The sequence below is a fragment of the Camelus bactrianus genome, chromosome 1, assembly GCF_048773025.1.
Source record: "Camelus bactrianus isolate YW-2024 breed Bactrian camel chromosome 1, ASM4877302v1, whole genome shotgun sequence".
Classification (NCBI taxonomy): Eukaryota; Metazoa; Chordata; class Mammalia; order Artiodactyla; family Camelidae; genus Camelus; species Camelus bactrianus.
Genome location: NC_133539.1, coordinates 109,439,132 through 109,460,257, shown reverse-complemented (window position 1 = coordinate 109,460,257; position 21,126 = coordinate 109,439,132). Strand labels below are relative to the sequence as shown.

Here is a 21,126-nt window from a genome sequence, read left to right as displayed (position 1 = left end):
ATTTGGTGCAGCCTTTCAAGGTCCCAACCCAAAGCAAGGAGGGGATTCAGAGCTACCTTGGGCACCAAATCCTTGATTCTCTTAGCCCCTTGAAGTTATCAAAAACCCCAGTCAGCCTCTTATCCTCTCAGCTGCCTTCTTTAGTTTCAGCTAATAATTGCCCCAAACCCTGGGCTCACCTCCCTTGACCTCTAGACTAGCCCAGATTCTGGCCTGGTAATTAATTCTTCCCTGTCTTGTTAACACTCAGCTTCAAGCACAGTTTAAAAAAAAAGTCTAATTTACAGTTATACTCAGAGTATGGACTGGCCCAGAATACCTAGTCTGCCGTTACCAAATGTTAAAGTCTGAATGATTCACATTTAGCTAAAAACATCCTGACTGAAATTTACTACTAAATTCTACAGCCAATCAAACTTTCAGTCAGATGTGAAAAGAGAATAAAGATATTTTCAGACATATAAGATCTCAAAAGTATGTTGTACCAAAATGAGAAGTCAACTTGAGAAGAAGATGACAGAATTTTTAAAAAGCAAGAAGAAGAAAAGCATAGGAAGCCTCCAGATAATGGTGAAGGGAGTTCCCAAGATGACAGCTATTCCTCTGGCCTAGAGAGTAGCTGATCCATATGTGAGCATGGCAAGCTCCGGGAGAGATGCCTTCACAGGAAACAAGAAAAGGAAAGGAGAGGGTTTGCAGATACTAACTACTATATATAAAATAGATAAAAAAAACAAGTTTCTGCTGTACAGGGAACTATATGCAATATCTTGTAGTAACCTATATTGAAAAAAATATGAAAAGGAATATATGTATGTATATGTATGACTGAAACATTATGCTGTACACCAGAAATAGACACATTGTACACTGACTATACTTCATCTAAAAAATAAAAACATTTTAAAAATTAAAAAAAGAAAGTAAAATAAGAAAAGGAAAAGAAATTACAGTAGCTCTGTTAATTGTGTCGAGGAGATAAAAGATAAGATTGAGCATTTCAGAAAAGAATTGGAAACTATTCAAATATGAGTGGAAATCATACTGTTGAAAAATAGAATAACTAAAGTTAAGGCCTTAATGATAAAGAGATAATTGGTGAACTGGAAGATAGGACAGAAGAAAATGTTTGAAACGAAGCACAGACAGAATGATGGAAAATATAGGAGAGAAGAGAACTAGGATACAGAGAGATGTCATGAGTGTTTTTGGAATCCCTGAAGGAGAAAAAAGAGTGCGAATGGGCAAAAGCAGTATCTGAAGATAAACTGACTGAGATGTTGCCAGAAGTGAGGAAGGCCATGTCCTTAAGAAGTCCAAGAACCTCAAGCAAGGTAAATAAAAAGATTTATTCACCTAGGTTGAAAACTAAAGACAGAGGAAATCCAAAAAGCAAACAACAACAACAACAACAACAAAACCCCCTAGATATTTACCAAGAAAAAAAAGATTATCTGCAAACGGCCCTTAACAGATGACTTGTCAGCTAATACAGTAAGTCAGAAGATAGTAGAATGCTATCCACAAAGAAATGAGTTTTTTTCCTCCCAAACCATAAATAAATTCTATATTCAGAATAAAGATGGAGTAGAGACATTTTCAGAGCAACAAAAATTGAATTTGTCCCTAGCAGACCTGCGCCAAGGAAATACTAAAGAATGTTCTACAGGCAGAAGGAAAGTGATCCAAGATGGAAGTTCAATAGATAAAGGAAGGAATGAAAGGGGACAGTAAATATGTGGGTAAATCTAAAGGAATGTTGCCTGTGTATAACAACCAGAGCCTTTTCAGTTTAACGTAGAATTATGAAGGCGTTTTAGTCAAGTTGGTGGCGAGGGCAGTGGTAAATGGAATTAAAGTATTTTATAGTCCTTGTGTGGCCTGGGAATTGGTAAAAGTACTGATTAACATTGGATTAGTTAAGTCACAGACCTATGTTTTACTCTTGAGAGAACCGTTAAAAGTATGTATTACTCTATTAATAGGATATTACCTTCCAATCTAATAGGAGAAAAATGAAGTGATAAGAAGTTATCAGTCCCAAAGAAGGCAAGAAAAGAGAGAAAAAGGAACACAGGAACATACTTATTAAGAAGAAATAAGACTTAATAAGATGATAGCTTTAAATCTAAAGAGGTCCATTAAATGTAAAGGCACTAAATGGCCTATTAAAAGATAAAAATTGTTCAACTGGGTAAAAATAATTGAACTCAATTATTTGATGTTTTTAAAGATACAGCAAAGTTGAAAGTAAAGTATAGAATTAAAGTATACAGCATGCAAACACTTTGAATAGAAAGATAGTGTAGCTATATTCATATTAGAGAAACTATGCTTGAAGCAGAAGCAATGAACATTAGGAAAGGTGAAGAGAAACACTTCATCAGAGTAAAATATGAAACCTTGGGGTATGTAACCGTAGCAGGTATTCCTCCTTGCCCCCCGATTGTACCCGGATATTACACGCAGCTCCCTGTGTGCTGCCAGCATCTCACTATACTGTGCTGCTCTTTCTGGAACCTTGGAACGCCGCTCAGGGGAAACCTGGGAGTGTGGGGGCAGTTAGCACTCCCGGGACAAGCCTCAAGCAGTGGAGGGCCTGGAATCGGTGGATAAATTCTCCCCCTTCCTAGCCCTTAGAGGGACAGTTCTGAAATGTGTTCTGTTTGGTCCCTGGGTGAGTTCCCTGTGAGATTCAGCTCCAGCTGCTCACTGCAGAAATTGGCTCAGTTACACACTTCATTGGCTTTCCTTCCTTCTCTGGATCTCTCACCCCATTTCCTCACTGTGCTTCTTGGGATCACCTCCAATTACCTACCTGCCCTGAAGTCCACACTTTTAGGGGAACTCAAACTAAGACAAAAAAAAAAAAAAAAAACAACTTAATTTGTAAGTATCTAATAAAATAATTAAATTAAGTTAAATTTCTCTCTCTCCCTTACCTGTATACAAAAGTGGCAGAACTATAAAGAGGAACAGATGAAGTCACACTTGTGTTGGGGGATTTTAACCCAGTTTTCTTAATAACTGATGGAACAAGAGACAAACAGTAAGGGTATAGATTTCAGCATCATGATCCAACTTGACCTAATTCATACGTACAGGACATTGCCAGGAGAACCGCAGAGTGAATATATTTTTTTCTAGCACAAACAACTCTTTCCAAAATTGACCATATGCTAGGCCATAAAATAAATCTTGACACAATTCAAAGACTTGAAACGATGGAGTACATTCTTTTTTTTTTTAACATTTTTTTTTTTTTATTGAGTTATAGTCGTTTTACAATGTTGTGTCAAATTCCAGTGTATGGAGTACATTCTTGAACATAGTGGAAACAAGTTAGGAAAAGATACCTAAAACTTAAAAACCTTTGAAATACTTTTGTAAATGTTTTTCTCAGTTTATTTACTTTTTAATTTTAATGGGGTTTTTTTAATGTAGAAGTTTCACATTTTTACATAGTCAAATCTGTCATTTTCAAATGACTCTTCCATTAGTTTTAAGCTCAGAAAGTTTCTCCTTATTCAGAAATCCAGTAAATACTCATTTAGACCTTTTTTTTTGAAGTAGTTTTCTCTTTTCCATTTTATTGACTGTATTTAATCATTCTTCTAGTTTTAACTTCAGAATTACTTTTTCACATTCCAAAAAAAATTCTACAATTTTTAATTGGAATTGCATTAGCTCCTTGTACTTACAGAATTTTATTTCTGTATTTTTATTGAGGTATAATTGAGATATTATATACAGCTATCCAACATGAAAATTTGATATTTGTGTATTTTGTGAAATGATCACCACAGTCTAGTAACATCTGTCACCATACATAGTTACAAGTTTTTTTTTTTCTTGTGGTGAGAACTTTAAGATCTATAGTTTTTTTATTTTTAATTACCATTCTGTATTGTGGTTGAGATTACTACTTACTGCTCCCCATGTTCCCTCTCCTTCCTCTCTTATTAACAGACAAAGTGCTAACTGGTAATTGAGAAATGTAGAGAAATACTGACAGATATTGATGGAGGTGAGGGCTGGGCAAGAGCTGGCTGTAGCTGGTATCAAACACTGAAAAATGGGTTGGGATAACGTCCTTACTTTGGTTGGTGAAACTGGTTTTCTCTGAAGGGTAAATGGTAAAGCAAGTCCAAGTCTCCTGCTCTCTTACTGTCTGATGTCACTATTTTGTACTTTGATTTATAGAATTCTTGAAGTCTCATCGATTTTTGTCTAATATTGTTAGTTTCCAAGGTTCTTATAACTTTATCTCTCAATTTTTTTGTAAGGTTTTTTTGTTTTTGATAAAAAGAATTGGGGAGAATAAATGAGACAGAGCAAGTTTTCATCTAAACCTAGAAATTCTAGAACAGTTGCTTGTTTTCTGCTTTTTGGTGATGTTATGGATTATTAATTTGATATTTGACTTCCTGAGAAATGGGGTGTTACCATGTACAGTTGAGAACATGTATTTACAGATAAGCACAAAGGTTATTTCCTATTTTTATGTTTCAGGGTTATTGTTTCAATGCTAGCAATGAAAAATACTACCACCCGTTTGCTTTTAGGTTGGAATGTTGCGCCAGCAGATAGAAGGACATGAAAAAGTCAAGCAAGAGATGACCATGGAGTATAAGCAGGAGTTAAAGAAACTACAGGAAGAAGTGAGATTTTAATTCTGTTATGTGTAGTATAATTCTGTCTCTTCAACCCTTGAGAATTTTGTTAATGAGCCAGTTTCTGCTTTGTAAAGTGGGATGTATATATCCCATGGGAGGTATAGGGGTGGAAATCTATTTCTCTGTTCTTAAATTCAGGTAAAGAATCTTGCCTAATTATGTGTTTGGTACTACCTAGAACAGCAATTCTAAAATGTGCTGCTCAGTTGAGTACCTGAGAGAAATAGAGCTATTTTTATATAATACTGTGAAATACTGATACAAAGCTTACATCAAATGTTTTAATTTTTGAGTTGAATCAGTTACTAGAGTTTAAATAATGGAAGCTCCAAAGGTTTCAGAAACACTTGGGGAGAGGTAAGAAAAATAAGAACATTCTATCAGTTAACTCAATTTTAGTCTTCAGACTGGGAAAAAAACTGCTTTTATTTTTACTTAATTCAAAAGTACTCCTCTCCTGCTGACTGAATTTTAGTGTTCCACAGGAGAATAGGTCAAGAATCACAGGCCTAGAAAAAAGAAAAAGAGTTTTTATTTCCTGTTTTTGTTGGTTTTATTTTTGTGTGTATGGGGGGTGGGTTGTGGAGCCCTTAAGTGCAAGGCTATTGTATATTGAGGTAAAAAATTAAATGTTTGTTTATGAAATATTTTCCCCTTATTTTTTCTTTGACTGACTGTATTTCTTTTCTGGTGTTTATTTTATATATGGAGTTTTGAGTTGTTTTGTGTTTTATCTAACATACTCTCTATTTTCAGAGGTACTAGTTAGCCCTATGTGTGCGTTCATAATGCAAATTTGTTATACCACAACTATTTACAAATTCTTAAATTTTAAGTCTAGAAATAACTGTGTCTACAGTTAGGCAGACTGAAGAGAAGCTATGAAAAGCTACAGAAAAAGCATATACGAGACTTCAGAGGAAACGCCAAAAATCACAGGGAAGATCGGTCTGAAATTGAGAGGTTAACTGGGAAAATAGAGGTATGTTCATAGTACTAATTTGTTCATAGTGATTGTCAGCCTTCATTGTAGGAAAATGCTGTTTCTAATAGTGCTATTTCCTGAAACCAGTTTTCTCCCATCTCTAGGACTACCACTGAGCTCTTTCAAAGGTGGGAGGTGATCCACTGCACATCCTATCATCACCTGGTTCCCTGAGGTTACTAGCTATTGATGGTCATCAACAGGGCAGTACCACCCTTTGAGGGCATTGGAAATGTGTGGAGACATTGTTTTGGCTGTCAGAATGACTGGGAGTGAAACTGGTGTGTTCGGGGACAGGGACAGGGGACACTGAACATGCCTGGGACTGTTCCACACAGGAATGACTGTTGCACCCCCAATGCCAGTACTGACCACCAGTTATTAGCTGTCCTCTGTGTGCAGTGTCCTTGTCTTACTTATCACATAATAGAGTAGAAGCTTAGGAAGTGTTGAAGGTACATGGCATATCAGATTGTTTATCCTCAGTTTCCGTTTAGATAGTAAGTCAGTTACCTCCCGCTTTGCTGCCTTTTTTTAAATTAAGACTAAGTAGCCTCATGATTGTTGTATATATTTATTCCGTACTCTCAACACCGCCAAGAGCAGATGAAGGAGCAGCACAAGGCTGTCACTTTTTCCCCGTAAATCCACCACTGCGTCCTCTGTCTGCTCTCTTGGTTCTCCCATGTACCTCAGAGTCCGCCAGGATCCGCCTTGGGCTCTCAGAGATTCTGATCCAGAGTGCAGCATGGAAGCCAGGAACCTGCATTCCATCCAGCTCCCCTGGCTGATGCTAATTTGAGAAACATTGTTCAACATCTTTGTATAATGACTTAGTTTTTCTGCCCAGAGTGACCTGTCACCCACAAATGTGCATCAGTACATTATTACTACCTAGACTTTTAGTTTCTGCACTTAGCATTTTTATATCAATATTTTTGTACATTTGAAGAGCTTAGAGCCAGAGGACTACACTGATCCTGCTTTCCCTCCAGCCCTCTTCAGTGATATCTGGGTATTTTCAAAAAAACCCCTCATGTTCCTGCTCCTCATTGCCACTTCCTCACCATTCTCTTTTCTTTCTACCTCAAAAACTCCATCTTTTGTTTTCACATGAGTAGCGTATGCCACCAACTGGTGTACTTACAGCCAAAGCAGTCATCCGATCCCTGGTTACTCCTCTGGTTCAAAGATTTCAGCTCCTAGCTTATTGTCATCCTCTCCAATATTGCTTTTATCATTATTCTTGAGGATTTCAGTATCCACAGGAGTGATGCTAATACAGTACTTTGGTCTTTGAGTTCCTTGGTGTTCTTTCCTCCACAGATACATTGATCTCTTCCCTGTCTGGCCCATGATGCTTGTTGATCACCTGACACCCCCCCCCCCAATCCCTTAAAGTGCTCAGATCCTGCCACTTGTCACTGCCCCATTTCTACCTCGTGTCCTCACTTCTCAGTCCTTACCTAGCTTACATCCCATGGTCACTCCTTACATTCCCCTTCAACTCCTGTGCCCTCTCTTACTTCATCACATTTGCCTGGCAAAACTGTGGCTCTCATTAAATCTAGCTTAGACCACGGCTGCAGAAAAATAACAATCATGCTGACTGGCCTCACTTTAAATTCATTGTCACTTACCTCAGATGGGTTCCTGTGCTGCCCAGAATCATATATCCCCTCACTCTCCTACTTTCCATAATGACTGTTTCATACTTTCTCTTTTCTCACATTTTCAACACTTGTCCCCACATCTTCAGTTTTGGGTGATGATCTTTCTATTTCATTGAGAAAATACAAACAATGAGAAGATAATTTTCACAAATTTCCAACCTTGTATCTCCCTGCCTGTTTGCAGCTGTGCCCCCATATACTCTGCCTTCCTGCTGGAGGGACTGTCCACGCTCCCCCCATTCCCCAGCCATGACATCACTCCAGCATTTCTCCTTCTCTCTCCCGCATCCTCAGCTTTTTCCTCCCCACTGGATAGTTTCCAGCAACATGCACATTTCCCCTCTTAAATATCTTCTCTTGACCTCTCTCTTCCTCCTCTGGATACTGCCCCATTTTTCTCCTTCATTTTATAACTAAACTACTGTAGGCATCTATACTTGTCTCCATTTTTTCTTACACCCATTCAGTAAGACTTTTGCCCCCTCTCTCTACAGAAGCTTTTGCATGGAGGTCACCAGATGAGTTCCACATTACTAAAGCCTGTGACTAGCCCTCATCTTCCCCATTCTATCTCCAGCAGTGGACCCAGCTGGTCTCTCCCTCCTTAAAATTCTGTCTTGATTTGGCTTGGAGGGCAGCCGCACTTTCTTGGTTGTTCACCTCCCTTGTTAGCCACCCTTTCTCAGTCTCTTTTACTCCCCAACCTTCTAACATTGGAACTCCTTGCGGCCATGTCACTGTACCTCTTCTTTCTTCTATCTATGCCCACTCCCTTGGTGATGTCATTCAGTCTCAGAGTTTTGAGCACTGTGTGTATGTTGATAATTCTCAAATTTATATATATAGTCTTGACCTCTCCTTTTCGCTGCAGATTAAATTCCAACTGTCTTTTTCTCTTCATCTCCACTTTAGTGTCTAAGGCTGTCTCAGACTTGACATGTCCAAACTAAAGGCCCTGTTTTTTTCCTCCACCAGAAATGGTCTTCCAACACCATTTCTGTTTCAATTAATAGCAGCTCCATTCCTCAAATTGCTCAAACCTAAAAACCCTGGACTCAACCTTGATTTCTCTTTTCTCACACAACAACCAGAATGATTCTGTTGTAATGTTAAGTCAAATTATGTCCTCTGCTGTACATAAACCTTCAAGGAGCTTCTCTCAAAAGCCAAAGTTATCATAATGACCTACACAGTCTCCCTGCCTATTAAATTTGACCTTTCTCTTCCTTTTTTTCCTTTTACTCACTCCATGCCTGCCACACCAACTTCCTTGCTCATCCTAAAACATACCAGGATGCTTCCACTTCAAAGCCTTGTACTTGCTATTCTGTCTTCTCAGAATAGGATAACTTCATCCCCATCTCACTCCGCGTTTGCTTGAATATTACTCAATCTGGTCATTCCTTTTTAAAGTTGCAACCCCCAGCTCTGAGCACTCTATGCTCTGTTTTCTCAAAACAGGTACAGTTGGCCCTCTGTATCTGTACAGTTGGTCCCTATGGGTTCTGCATCCATGGACTCAATGAACCATAGGTCTAAAAGTTTCTGGAAAAAACATTCCAGAAAGTTCTAAAAAAGCAAAACTTGAATTTGCCATTGCAGGCAACCATTTACACAGCATATATGTTGTATTTACATAGCATTTACATTGTATTAAGCATTGCAAGTAATTTGGAAATGATTTCAAGTATACAGGAGGATGTGTGTTGGTTATATGCAAATAATATTACATAAGGGACTTGAGCATACTAAAATTTTAGTATCTGCACAGGTCAAGAACCAACCCCCACTGATACTGTGGGACGGCTGTATTACCATCTAATTTACTGTACATTTGAGAGTGTTACCTACCTCCCTCCAATTGAGTGGGGCTAGAATTTTTATTTGTTTTGTTAAATATTATATCCGTAACACCTAGAACAGTACCTGGCATACATGGTGGAATTAATGAATGAGTAATTATCAGCTAGTGAACAGTCATTACCCTGAGCCAGCATAAGACTTCTGGAGTTGAGGATCCTGGAGGACAGCGATAGAAAGACTGAATTTCCTTTCCTTCTCTTTGCCCCATTTTCATAAATATTGGGCTCATTTTCTTGATCATGCAACTTGAAGTTACTATTGATCCATCATTAATTTTGAACTGTTTGGCTTTGGGTTGCAGATCTGTTAAAATTTAGTACAGATATTCCTTGTTTGCAGTTCTGTTGAGATAATAAAAATTTGGACGTCAAAGGATACTGTGTTAACTAAATCTGTTTGGTTCCTGAGTTTTAGATACTGAGAAGTAAGAATTGGGCTACTGAGAAATTTATTTGAAAATTTACTTGAATCTGTTCAATTCCTGGGCTTGGATATCAGAAATTTGGGTAGTGAGGGATATCTGTATTCATATTCTGAAATTTTAGTTATTTTAGCATCAGTTTTCTGAACAATGACTAACAAATTATAACAACCCTTAGGTGGCAGCACATCTATGAAAATCATCATGAATTCAGCATTTAGCGTCTGTGTTTCGTACTCTTCACCATTAGGGTGTTAAATTTAGAAAGACAGGTAACCAGGGGCGCAGTATGTGAGGAATTCAGTTTTACTCTGCAGTCCTACCAGCTAAGGGAGTAATGGGGCTCCTGCTGTGGAGAAAGGGGCATGTGTACCCAGGGACCTGGGGGAAAATTAAAGTAAAAGTGAATCTGGAAAGTAGTGACAGCAAGGGGAAGCACTTAGAAATTAAGTACCTTAATTGCCTCTTCAGGAATTTCGTCAGAAATCACTGGACTGGGAGAAGCAGCGCTTGATTTACCAGCAACAGGTCTCCTCTCTGGAGGCGCAAAGGAAGGCGCTGGCTGAACAATCAGAGATAATTCAGGTATGTTTAGGACATTTTGAAATAATGAGAGGCAGAGAGGTTTTGATTAAATTTGAACTGGCTTAAAGCAGTGCACGTGTGCTCGCCCATGTTCATGAGGACATGCTCGCGTGTCCTCATGGCCACCCGCTCCTTTGCTTGCTTCTTTCCTCACCGGCTCCTTGCTCCCTCACTCGTGCTCGCTCTCACTCTCGCTCTGTCCCTGTAGTGCATTCTCGTGCTCACTCCATACCCACATTCATGTTCACTTTCCTAATCTTGGTCTCTCCCTCTCTCCCTCCCTTTCTCTTTCTAGCTCTGTTCTCTCTCTGTCTCCTTTTCCATTTCTTCATGGCTGTGGTTCACTTGTTTTGGCTGTTTCTGGCCCTTGCCTTGGCTCTGCTTCTATGTCTTGCGCCGTCTCTGTGATAGTGGGGGTCCCTTGGCTGAGGTCCCTCAGTGGGGAGCTTTGGCTAGTCCACCTGTTTGGACACAAATACTGACGGATGCACACTAACTAAAAGCAGTATCTTTGCGGTAACAGAAACACTTCTTAGAACACTACCAGAAACCTTTTTTTAACAAGAACAAACAAGTAGCTTAAGCAAAATGAAAAATCAGCCACCTAATTTAAGAATTTCCTTCTTAGAACATGCACAGTTTATTTGCTTTTTTCAATTAAAAAGCAAAAACAGAAAGGGAAATGAACATTTGTGACCATCATCTTCTGTGTACTAGAGATACTGTCTCAATGCTTCTTCTAAGTGTAGTTGTCTAGAATATGTCATTATATGTTATCTGTCTAATCTTACGATAATTTGTCAAGGTTGATAGTTTTCTCAGTTTTATAGAAGGGGGAATTACTGGATAAGTTAATTGAGCTGGAGGGAAGCTTAAAAAAGTTTTTTAAAAACAGTCTGTATTATTTGCTGTGCTAAGTCTCCATAATACACTGGCTTTTAAGCATCCCTCCTGAGATATCCGCTGGCTAATAAACTACCACGAATGGCTGTGCTGTGAGTGGCTCCACTCAGAATGGCAGGAGGGGCCCCTGCAAGCTCAGAGAACAGCAGTGTTTACTAGGCTGCAGCAAGCTGTGCAGTCAGAGGGGGCCAATAAAATCCTGGAGGTCTAGACCGGAGTTGTTTTGACCTGAATGCTAAAGCACTATACAAGCATAAATAGCTGTAAGACATTGTTCTGTTCTAATTGTAGCCTTCAGATTGGCAAAAAAGAAAATTGAGTCCTCGTATTTAGTTCTCAATTACTCATATGTGTAATGTGCTTATTACCGACTGTGGATCCTTTTTCCAAGTTACTCTAGCAATTACTCTGCATAATTAAAACGTCGCTGTTAGTAAAAATGAGATTTTTGTTTACCACAGTTCAGCTAGGGTTAGAATAAGAAGGCTTTAAAAAGGCAACATTTGTTTTCCTTACTTAAAGGTATTTGAATTGTTTTTCCCATAGTTTTGTTTAAACTAAAACTGCTTCATTGTTTAACTCAAAAAATGTTACTTATATTTCTTTCTCCCTTAGTAAACTAAATAAAATTGAATCTATTTATGATTCAGTGTGTAGCAGTACTGTATGGTCCCTATTTAAAAAAATAAATAAATTTCTGTATTCCCATTATCCAGCATTAATAGGTATCATTTTACCAATTTTTTTTATTGTGGTGAAAAACATTAAAACTTACCACCTTACCCACTGTAGAGAGTATAGTATAGTTAATGCGAACTCTGTGCATGTTGTTGTATAACAAATCTGTAGAACTTTTTTAACTTGCAGAATTAAGTCCCTATAATCATGGAACAATTCATTTTGCCCGTCTTGTTTCATCCTTCCCTACTTTTTATTTTTGGCTGGAATATTACAAAGCAAATCACAGACATTGTCTTATTTCCTAACAGATTAGGACTTTAAAAAAATAATTAAGTATACCAGTGTCACATTAACAGAATAAATAGTAATTTTGAAATGATTTAATATCTATTCTGTTCAGATTTTCTCAGTTGTGTGAAATAATGTCTTTTTACGTTGGATGTTCAACTTGGACTCCGTCATGGTTGAAACATTGCATTTTGTTGATATGTGAATCACCAGTGAATAGTAAAGGCAGAAAATCTGAGACCAGATAAATGGATATCAACATCCACTCTTCCCCACAATTAAAATTTTTTTGATATAAATCTTTTTCTTACATACTTTTAAAATTCTAAAAGTGGAGGTCAGAATAACTTCTCACTCCTTGAGTTATATATTTGCCTGAGTTTTTCAATTAGCCACTGAAATGACATGTTCATTTTAGAAAACTGAGGAAATATTGATGAAATGAGAAATAATAACACACTCGTAACTCTATCCCTTAGAGATTTACCCTGATTAACACTTCAGTGTAAATTTCTTCTGACTTTTTCTATGCTTACGTGCAGTGTACATTACATTCACATACATTTGGTAGGAAAAACATTGTATGTGTGTGTATGGGAGGGATAGTTGCAAACTTTAAAAATTACCAAGCATGGCAAAATGTTAATAATTCTTGATGCTAGGTGATGAATATATAGGAGTTCATCATCTTATTCTTTCCATATTTGTATATGTTTGAAAATTTCCATTAAATATAATGTGAAAATGTAAATTATATGCCTACAATGTGACAGGAACTATGCTAAGCACTGTATAATATAAAATTTGATTTGATTTTCACAAATTAAAAATTTTCCTTTTTAAATATGACACATCAACCAATGTGAGTCATAAAGATTACATAGAAGTCTAGTCTACCATTAAGTATACCTTCATTTATGTAACCAATCCCTTGTTGTAGAACATTTGCTTTTTTACTTTTTCAGTGTTACAAGTAGCGCTTAGGTGAACATCCTTATATAAACATACAGGAGAGTGTATGTCTATTTATTTTCTTAGGAATTAGGCCTAGAAATGAGATTGCTGCATTAGAATAGTTGTACATTCTTAAAGATTTTAATGTATATTGTCACAGTCCTCTTCAAAGATGTATTGATACACACTTCCACCAGCAGTGTTTGAGAATATCCATTTCCTCACACTTTTTCAATATTGGGCACTATGTTTTATTTTATTTCATTATTTCTTTTAATTTCTCCTACTTTTAGGCTTGTCTTTGCCAATCTGATAGATGAAAAAAATGGTATCCAGTTGTTTTAATTTGCATTTTTGGAGGTATTTTTAAAATTTATTTTTATACAATTTTTAAAGGTTATTTTACATTTACAATTACTATAGAATATTGGCTATATTCCCTGTGTTGTGCAATCCATTGTTGAGCTTATCTTACACCCAGTAGTTTGTACCTCCCACTCCACTCCTCCACCCCTAAATCGCCCTTCCCTCCCCTCCCCTACTGGTAACCAATGGTTTGTTCTCTATTTATGTGCGTCTGCTTCTTTTTTGTTATATTCACTAGTTTGTTGTAAGTGTTAGATTCCACATATAAGTGATATCATACAGTATTTGTCTTTTCCCTGTTTGACTTACTTCACTTATGCCTTCCCAGTCCATCCATATTGCTGCAAATGGCACAATTTCATTCTTTTTTTTTTTTTTTTTTTTTTTCAGATATATACCCAGGAGTGGAATTGCTGGGTCATATGGCAGTTCTACTTTTAGTTTTTTGAAAAACCTCCATCTTGTTTTCCACAGTGTGTGCACCAATTCACATTCCCACCAACAGTGTACACGGGTTCCCTTTTCTCCACGACCTCGCCAACATTTGTTACTTGTGTTCTTTTTGATGATAGCCATTCTGACAGGTGTCGGGTGATATCTCATTGTGGTTTTGATTTGCATTTCCCTGCTAGTTAGTGAGATTGAGCAGATTTTCATGTGCTTGTTGGCCATCTGTATTTCCTATTTAGAGAAATGTCTGTTCAGTTCTTTTGCCCAGTTTTAAATTGGATTTTTTGTTTTTTTGATGTTGAGTTTTATGAGCTATTTATATATATTAGATATTAAGCCCTTATTGGTCATACTGTTTGCAAATATTTTCTCCCATTCAATAAGTTGTCTTTTTATTTTGTCAATGGTTTCCTTTGCTGTGCAAAAGCTTTTAAGTTTAAGTCCCATTTGTTTATTTTTGCTTTTATTTCCTTTATTTTAGGAGATGAATACAAAAAAAAAATTGCAGTGATTTATGTCAAAGAGTGTCTGCCAATGTTTTCCTCCAGGAATTTTATAGTACCTGGTCTTACATTTAGGTCTTTAATCCATTTTGAGTTTATTTTTGTATATGGTGTTAGAGAATTTTCTCATCTCATTCTTTTACATGTAGCTGTCTAGTGTCCCCAACACCACTATTGAAGAGACTGTCTTTTCTCCACTGTATATTTTTACTTCTTTTGCCATAGATTAATTAATTATAAGTGCATGGGTTTATTTCAGGACTTTTTATCCTGTTCCGTTGATCTATGGGTTTTTTGTACCATACTGTTTTGATAACTGTAGCTTTGTAGTATAGTCTGAAGTCAGGGAGCATGATTCCCACAGCTCGATTCTTCTTTCTCAAGATTGTTTTGGCTGTTGGGGGTTTTTTGTGTTTCCATAAAATTTTAACATTTTTTGTTACAGTTCTGTGAAAAATATCATTGGTAATTTGATAGGGATTGCATTGAATCTCCATATTGCCTTGGGTAGTATGGTGATTTTAACAATATTGATTCTTCCAATCTAAGAACGCAGTATATCTTTCCATCTGTGTCATCTTCAGTTTCTTTCATCAGTGTCTTACAGTTTTTGTAGTACAGATCTTTTGACTCCTTAGGTAGATTTATTCCTTAGGTATTTGATTCTTTTTGATGTAATGGTAAATGTGATTGTTTTCTTAATTTTTCTTTCTGCTGCATGTTGTTAGTGTATAGAAATGCAATAGATTTCTGTATATTAAATTTGTATCCTGCAACTTTACTGAATTCATTGATGAGCTCTAGTAGTTTTCTGGTGGCATCTTTAGGATTTTCTATGTATGGTAACATGTAATCTGCAAACAGTGACAGTCTTACTTCTTCCTTTCCAATTTGAATTTCTTTTTATCTCTTTTCCTTGTCTGAATGCTATGGCTAGAACTTCCAATACTATGTTGAATAAAAACTGTGAGAGTGGGCATCCTTGTTTTGTTCCTGATCTTAAAGGAAATGCTTTCAACTTTTCCTTTTTTTAGCATGATGTTAGTTGAGAGTTTGTCATATATGGCCTTTATTATGTTGAGATATGTTTCCTCAGTGCCCACTTTCTGGAGACTTTTTTATCATAAATCGATGTTGGATTTTATCAAAAACTTTTTCTGCGCCTGTTGAGATGATCATATGGTTTTTATTCTTCAGTTTGTTAATGTGGTATATCACATTGATTGATTTGTGGATATTGAAAAGTCCTTGTATCCTGGGTATAGATTCTACTTGATCATGCTGTATAATCTTTTTTAATATATTGTTGGATTCAGTTTGCTAGTATTTTGTTGAGGATTTTTGCATCAATGTTCATCAGTGATACTGGCCTGTAATTTTCTTTTTGTGTGTCTGTGATATCTTGTCTGGTTTTGGTATCAGAGTGATGTTCGCCTCATAGACAAAGTCTGAAACTGTTCCTTCCTCTGCAGTTTTTTGGAATAGTTTCAGAAGGATAGGTGGTAACTCTTCTTTAAATGTTTGGTAGAATTTACCTGTGAAGCCATCTGGTCTTGGACTTCTGTTTGTTGGGAGTTTTAAAATTATTCAATTTCATTACTGATAATTGGTCTGTTCATATTTTCTATTTTCTTCTTGGTTCAGTCTTGGAAGATTTTACCTTTCTAAGCATTTGTCCATTTCTTCTAAGTTGCTCATTTTATTGATGTATAGTTGCTCGTTAGTAGTCTCTTAAGATCCTTTGTACTTCTGTGATGTTGGTTGTAACTTGTCTGTTTTCATTCTGATTTTATTGATTTGAGGCCCCCCCCATTTATGAGACTGGTTAAAGATTTATCAGTTTTATCTTTTCAAAGAATCAGTTTTCAGTTTCATTGATCTCTTCTATTTTTTTTTCAGTCTCTTTCATTTATTTCTGCTCTGATCTTTATGATTTCTTTTATTCTAGTAACTTTAGATTTTATTTCTTCTTTCTCTAGTTGCTTTAGGTATAAGGTTAGGTTGTTTATTTGAGATTTTTTCCTATTTCCTGAGGTAAGCTTGCATTGCTATAAACTTCCCATTTAGAACTGCTTTTATTGTGTCCCATAGGTTTTGGATCCTCGTGTTTTTGTTTTCACTTGTCTCTAGGTACTATTATGTTTCCTCTTTGATTTCTTCAGTGATCCATTGGTTGTTTAGTAGCATATTGTTTAGCACCTTGTATTTGTGGTTTTTTGCAGTGTTTTCTCTTGTAGTTGATCTCTAGTCTCATAGTGTTGTGGTCGGAAAAGATGCTTGATATGATTTCAGTTTTCTTAAATCTACCCAGTTGTGGTTTGTGGCCCAGCATGTGATCTGCTGTGGAGAATGGTCCATGTGCACTTGAAAAGAATGTGTATTCTGTTGCTTCCAGGTGGAATGCTGTCTATATATCAGTGAAGTCTATTTGGTCTGTTTGTTATTTAAGGCCTGAGGTTCCTTATTTTCTGTCTAGATGATTTGTCCATTGATGTAAGTGGGGTGTTAAAGTCCTCACTATTGTGTTACTGTCAACTTCTCCTTTAATGTCTGTTAATATTTGCCTTATATATTAAGGTGCTCCTATGTTGGGTGTATATATTTGCCATTGTTATCTTATTTTTGGATTGATCCCTGGATCATTATATAGTGTCCTTTGTCTCTTGTAACAGTCTTCATTTTAGAGTCTGTTTTGTCTAAGTGTTGATACTCTTGCTTTCTTTTGATTTCCATTTGCCTGTAATACCTTTTCCATCCCCTCACTTTCAGTCTGTATGTGTTTCTAGATCTGAAGTGAGTCTCTTGTAGGCAGCATATATATGGGTCTTATTATTGTATCCATTCACCCAGTCTGTCTTTTGGTTGGAGCATTTAGTCCATTTACATTTAAGGTAATTATCAGTATGTATGTTCTTATTGCCACTTTGAATTGTTTTGGTTTTGTTTTGTGTAGGTCTTTCCACCCCTTCCCCCACTTTTTCTTTTATTCTCTTTTCTTGTGATTTGATGACTTTCTTTAGCATTATGTTTGGATTCCTTTTTCTTTTTTATGTGTATGTCTGCTCTAGATTTTTGATTTGTGGTTACCATGAGGCTTTTATATAGCAGTCTGTGTATGTGATTCTTTTAAGTTGCTGATCTCTTAATTTCAAGTGCATTTTTAAAACCTTGTATTTGTACTCTTGTCCCTTCACGATTACTGTTTTTGATATCATATTTTACATCTAATTGTTTTGTGTATCCCTTAACTGCTTATTGTGGGTATAGATGACTTTACTACTTTTTGTCTTTTTACCTCCCTACTAGCTTTGTAAGTGATTTCCTACCTTTACTGTATCTTTGCCTTTACCAGTGAGCTTTTTCATTTCATAATTTTCTTGTTTCTAGTTATGGTTTTTTTCTTTTCTACCTGGAGAAGGTCCTTTAACATTTGTTGTACAGCTGGCTTGGTGGTGCTATAATCTTTTAGCTTTTGCTTGTCTCTAAAGCTTTTGATTTCTCCATAAAATCTGAATGAGAGCCTTGCTGAGTAGAGTATCCTTGGTTGTAGGTTTTTCCCTTTCATCACCTTAAATATATCATGCCACTCCCTTCCAGCCTGCAGAGTTTTTGCTGATAGCCTTGTGGGAGTTCCCTTGTATGTTACTTGTTGCTCTTCCCTTGCTACTTTTAATATGCTCTCTTTATCTTTAATTTTTGTCATTTTGATTACATTGTGTCTTGGTGTGGTCCTCTTTGGGTTGATCCTATTTGGGACTGTCTGCCCTTCCTGGGCTTAGCTGGATTTTTTCTTCCCCAGGTTAGGGATGTTTTCAGCTTTTATGTTCTTAAATATGTTCTCAGGCCCTTTCCCTCTCTTTTCTTCTCCTGAGACCCCTATAATGTGAGTATTAGTGAGCTTGATGCCATCCCAGGGGTCTCTTAAATTGTCCTCATTTTTTTTCGTTCTTTTTTTTTTTTCTTTTTTCTGTTCAGCAGCAGTGATTTCCACTACTCTTTTTTCCAGCTCACTGATCTGTTTCTCTGTATCATTTATTCTACTGTTGATTCCTTCTAGTGATTTTTCATTTCAGTTATTTTATTTGTCTCTTTTTAATTGTTCTTTATATTTTCTAACTCTTTGTTTAAAACTTCTAATTTTTTGCCCTGTGCATCCATTCTTCTCCCAAGTTCTTTGATCATCTTCATCATCATTACTCTGAAATCTTTCTTTGGTAGATTGCCTGTTTCCACTTCACTTAATTCTTCTGCTGGGTTTGATCTTGTTCCTTCATCTAGAACATGTTCCTCTGCCACCTCATTTTGTCTAAGTTGCTATTTGTATTTTTACATATGTGGTAGGTTAGTTACATTTCTCAACCTTTGAGAAATGGCCTCCTGTAGGATCGTCCTGTGCATCCCTGCAGTATATTCCCCTTTCATTACCCAAGGTATATGCTCTAGATGTTCCCCCTAAGAGTGCCGCATGGGTCCTTCTGTTGTGGTGGGCTGTGTGGGTGTCCTGGTAGGCTTGTCTGGCCCCTAGCCCAGTAGGTTGCTAGGCCCTACCTTGTACAGATGTTGTGGTCTGCTGTTTAGTGGGGCCTGGTCACGAGGCGGCTGGCTCCAGAACCCTAGGGGGCCCCTGGGCTAGTACTGGCTCACTGGTGGGCCAAGTCAGGGTCCCAGAGGCTCTGGGGCTGTTGCCTGCCCACTCGTGGGTGTAGCCAGGTCCTTGGGTTAGTGCTGGACTACTGGCAGGCAGAGCTGGTTCCTGAAATCTGGCTACAGGACCCAGGGATCCCAGAGCTCATTTCAGATAATTGTTTGGGGTGGCTGGTTCCTCACACAGTTGGGTATGTTGTTTGGGGTGTCCTGAGGCTTGCATTGGCCTGCTAGCATACAGGGCCAGGGACAGCTGTTCTCAGGGTAGAGTCTGGCCTACTGTGAGGGGGCTGGGTCTGCAGGCTATTAGTATTCTTACTAATGTGGTATCGTAGTATTCTGGGGTCTGGTGCCTGTCTGCTGATGGTGGGTGAGGTTGGTCTAGAGGCTAATGCATGCTTACTGGAGGGCAAGGCCAGTTTCTGCCCTCTGGTGGGCAGAGCCGTGTGTCTAGGGGCATATCTAGAGGTGGCCATGGGCTCAGGAAGTCTTTAGGCAGCCTGTCTGCTGATGAGTGGGGCTGTGTCCCCACCCAGTTGTTTGGCCTGAGGCATCCCAGCACTGGTGCCTACAGACTACTGGGGAGGTCAGGTCTTGGTGCTAAGGAGCCAAGATGTCAGCCACCAGCAGCAGTGTTCACATAATAGAATGTGTTCCCAATTATGGCTGATACCAGTGTCTGTGTCCCCAGGATGAGCTGCAGTTGTCCCCCACCTCTCCAGGAGACGTTCCAAGACCAGCAGGTAGGTTGGCCCAGGCTTCTATCAAATAACTGCTTTTACCGTGGGTCCCCGGTGTGTGTAAGATTTTGTGTACACCCTTTAAGGGTAAAGTTTGCTGTTTCCTGCATTTCTGTGGGGCTTCTGGAATTAAGCCCCACTGGCTTTCAAAGCCAAATACTCTGAGGGATCATCTTCCCAGTGCAGGATCCCTGGGCTGTGGAGCCTGACTTGGGGCTCAGAACTCTCACTTCTGTGGGAGAACCCTTGTGTTATAATTATTTTCCAGCTTGTGGGTTCTCCACCCAGGGGTATAGGACTTGATTATATTGTGAGTCCACCCCTCTTAGCCCTCTTATTGTGGTTCCTTCTTTATGTCTTTAGTTGTAGAAGATCTTTTCTGGTAATTCCAGTCTCTTTCATCAGTGGTTCTTCTGCAGATAGTTGTGATTTTGGTGTGCTCATGAGAGGAGGTGAGCTCAGGGTCTTTCCATTCCACCATCTTGGCTCTTCACCTTTGCATTTCTTTAATTATGACTGAGATTGAGAATTTTGTCATCTACTTATGGCCATTTTCATTTTTTTCTGTATATTTGTCCTTTGCTCATTTTTTAAAGGATATTTATGTTTTACTGTTTTGAAAGAACTCTTCATGCATTAAATATATTAACTCTTTGATTTTTTTTGAAATTGTGTGGTTTTCCAGTGTACCTTAATTTTGCCCAGTAATTTTTATGGAAATACAGTTGTTTTATAAACATTTAGAATTGCTTAATTCTATTACTTTTTTCTTTAAGGTTTTTATCTTTGATGTCATTCTGTAAAACCTTACCTAAGCCAAAATTTTTTCTAATGCTTTGTAATTTTTTTATGAATTTGATATGAAAATTCTTTTGATGTAAGGTATTTAATAGGGGGTCTAAATTTGTTTTTTTCCCAAATGGTTAACCACATAATTTATTGACTGCTACATTTTGAGAACTTTACAGAATGATTCTAAAATTCATATGGAAGAATAAATGAATACTACTAGGCAACATTTTTTAAAAGAAGAGGAAGGGTAATGTTTATTCCATCAAAATTAAAATGTATTAAATTGAAAAATACAGCTGTTAAACAACATGATATTATTAGATGCAATGACAAAATGATGGTTATATAAGCATCAGAAAAGATAAGTATAGGCACTAAAACAAACGTCATTTCTGTTTAGAAGGCAGGGAATCACCTGCTACTTTCCCTCCTGTCCAAATAACAAGAGTGAAAAGGAAACATTCAGGGACATAATAAGTCAGCACTGGCTGTAAAATGTTTAGCTGGTAAGTGGATTATGGAAAAGTAGAGGTTGTATTAAATATGTTTTCCTTTAGAACTATTTAGATGAGCTATATATGATATTGTTCAAGTTAGTTTTA

At 37.4% G+C, this 21,126-nt stretch overlaps 1 protein-coding gene across 11 annotated transcripts in view; it reads left to right on the top strand.

The window, feature by feature from the left end:
* Positions 1–21,126, top strand: part of CEP63 (centrosomal protein 63) — a 64,837-nt gene that overhangs the window by 21,737 nt on the left and 21,974 nt on the right. For 7 of the 11 annotated variants that reach the window (XM_045511200.2, XM_045511201.2, XM_074370985.1 and 4 more), the window contains exons 4-6: positions 4,566–4,661; positions 5,536–5,658; positions 10,090–10,203. The exons of 1 other annotated variant lie outside the window; for it this stretch is intronic. In XM_045511200.2, the coding sequence (XP_045367156.2) occupies positions 4,566–4,661; positions 5,536–5,658; positions 10,090–10,203 (333 nt within the window). Of the gene's footprint in view, positions 1–4,565; positions 4,662–5,535; positions 5,659–10,089; positions 10,204–19,683; positions 19,736–21,126 lie in introns of those variants that run through there. 3 more of the 11 variants (XM_074370941.1, XM_045511207.2, XM_074370961.1) reach the window with 3 other exon arrangements.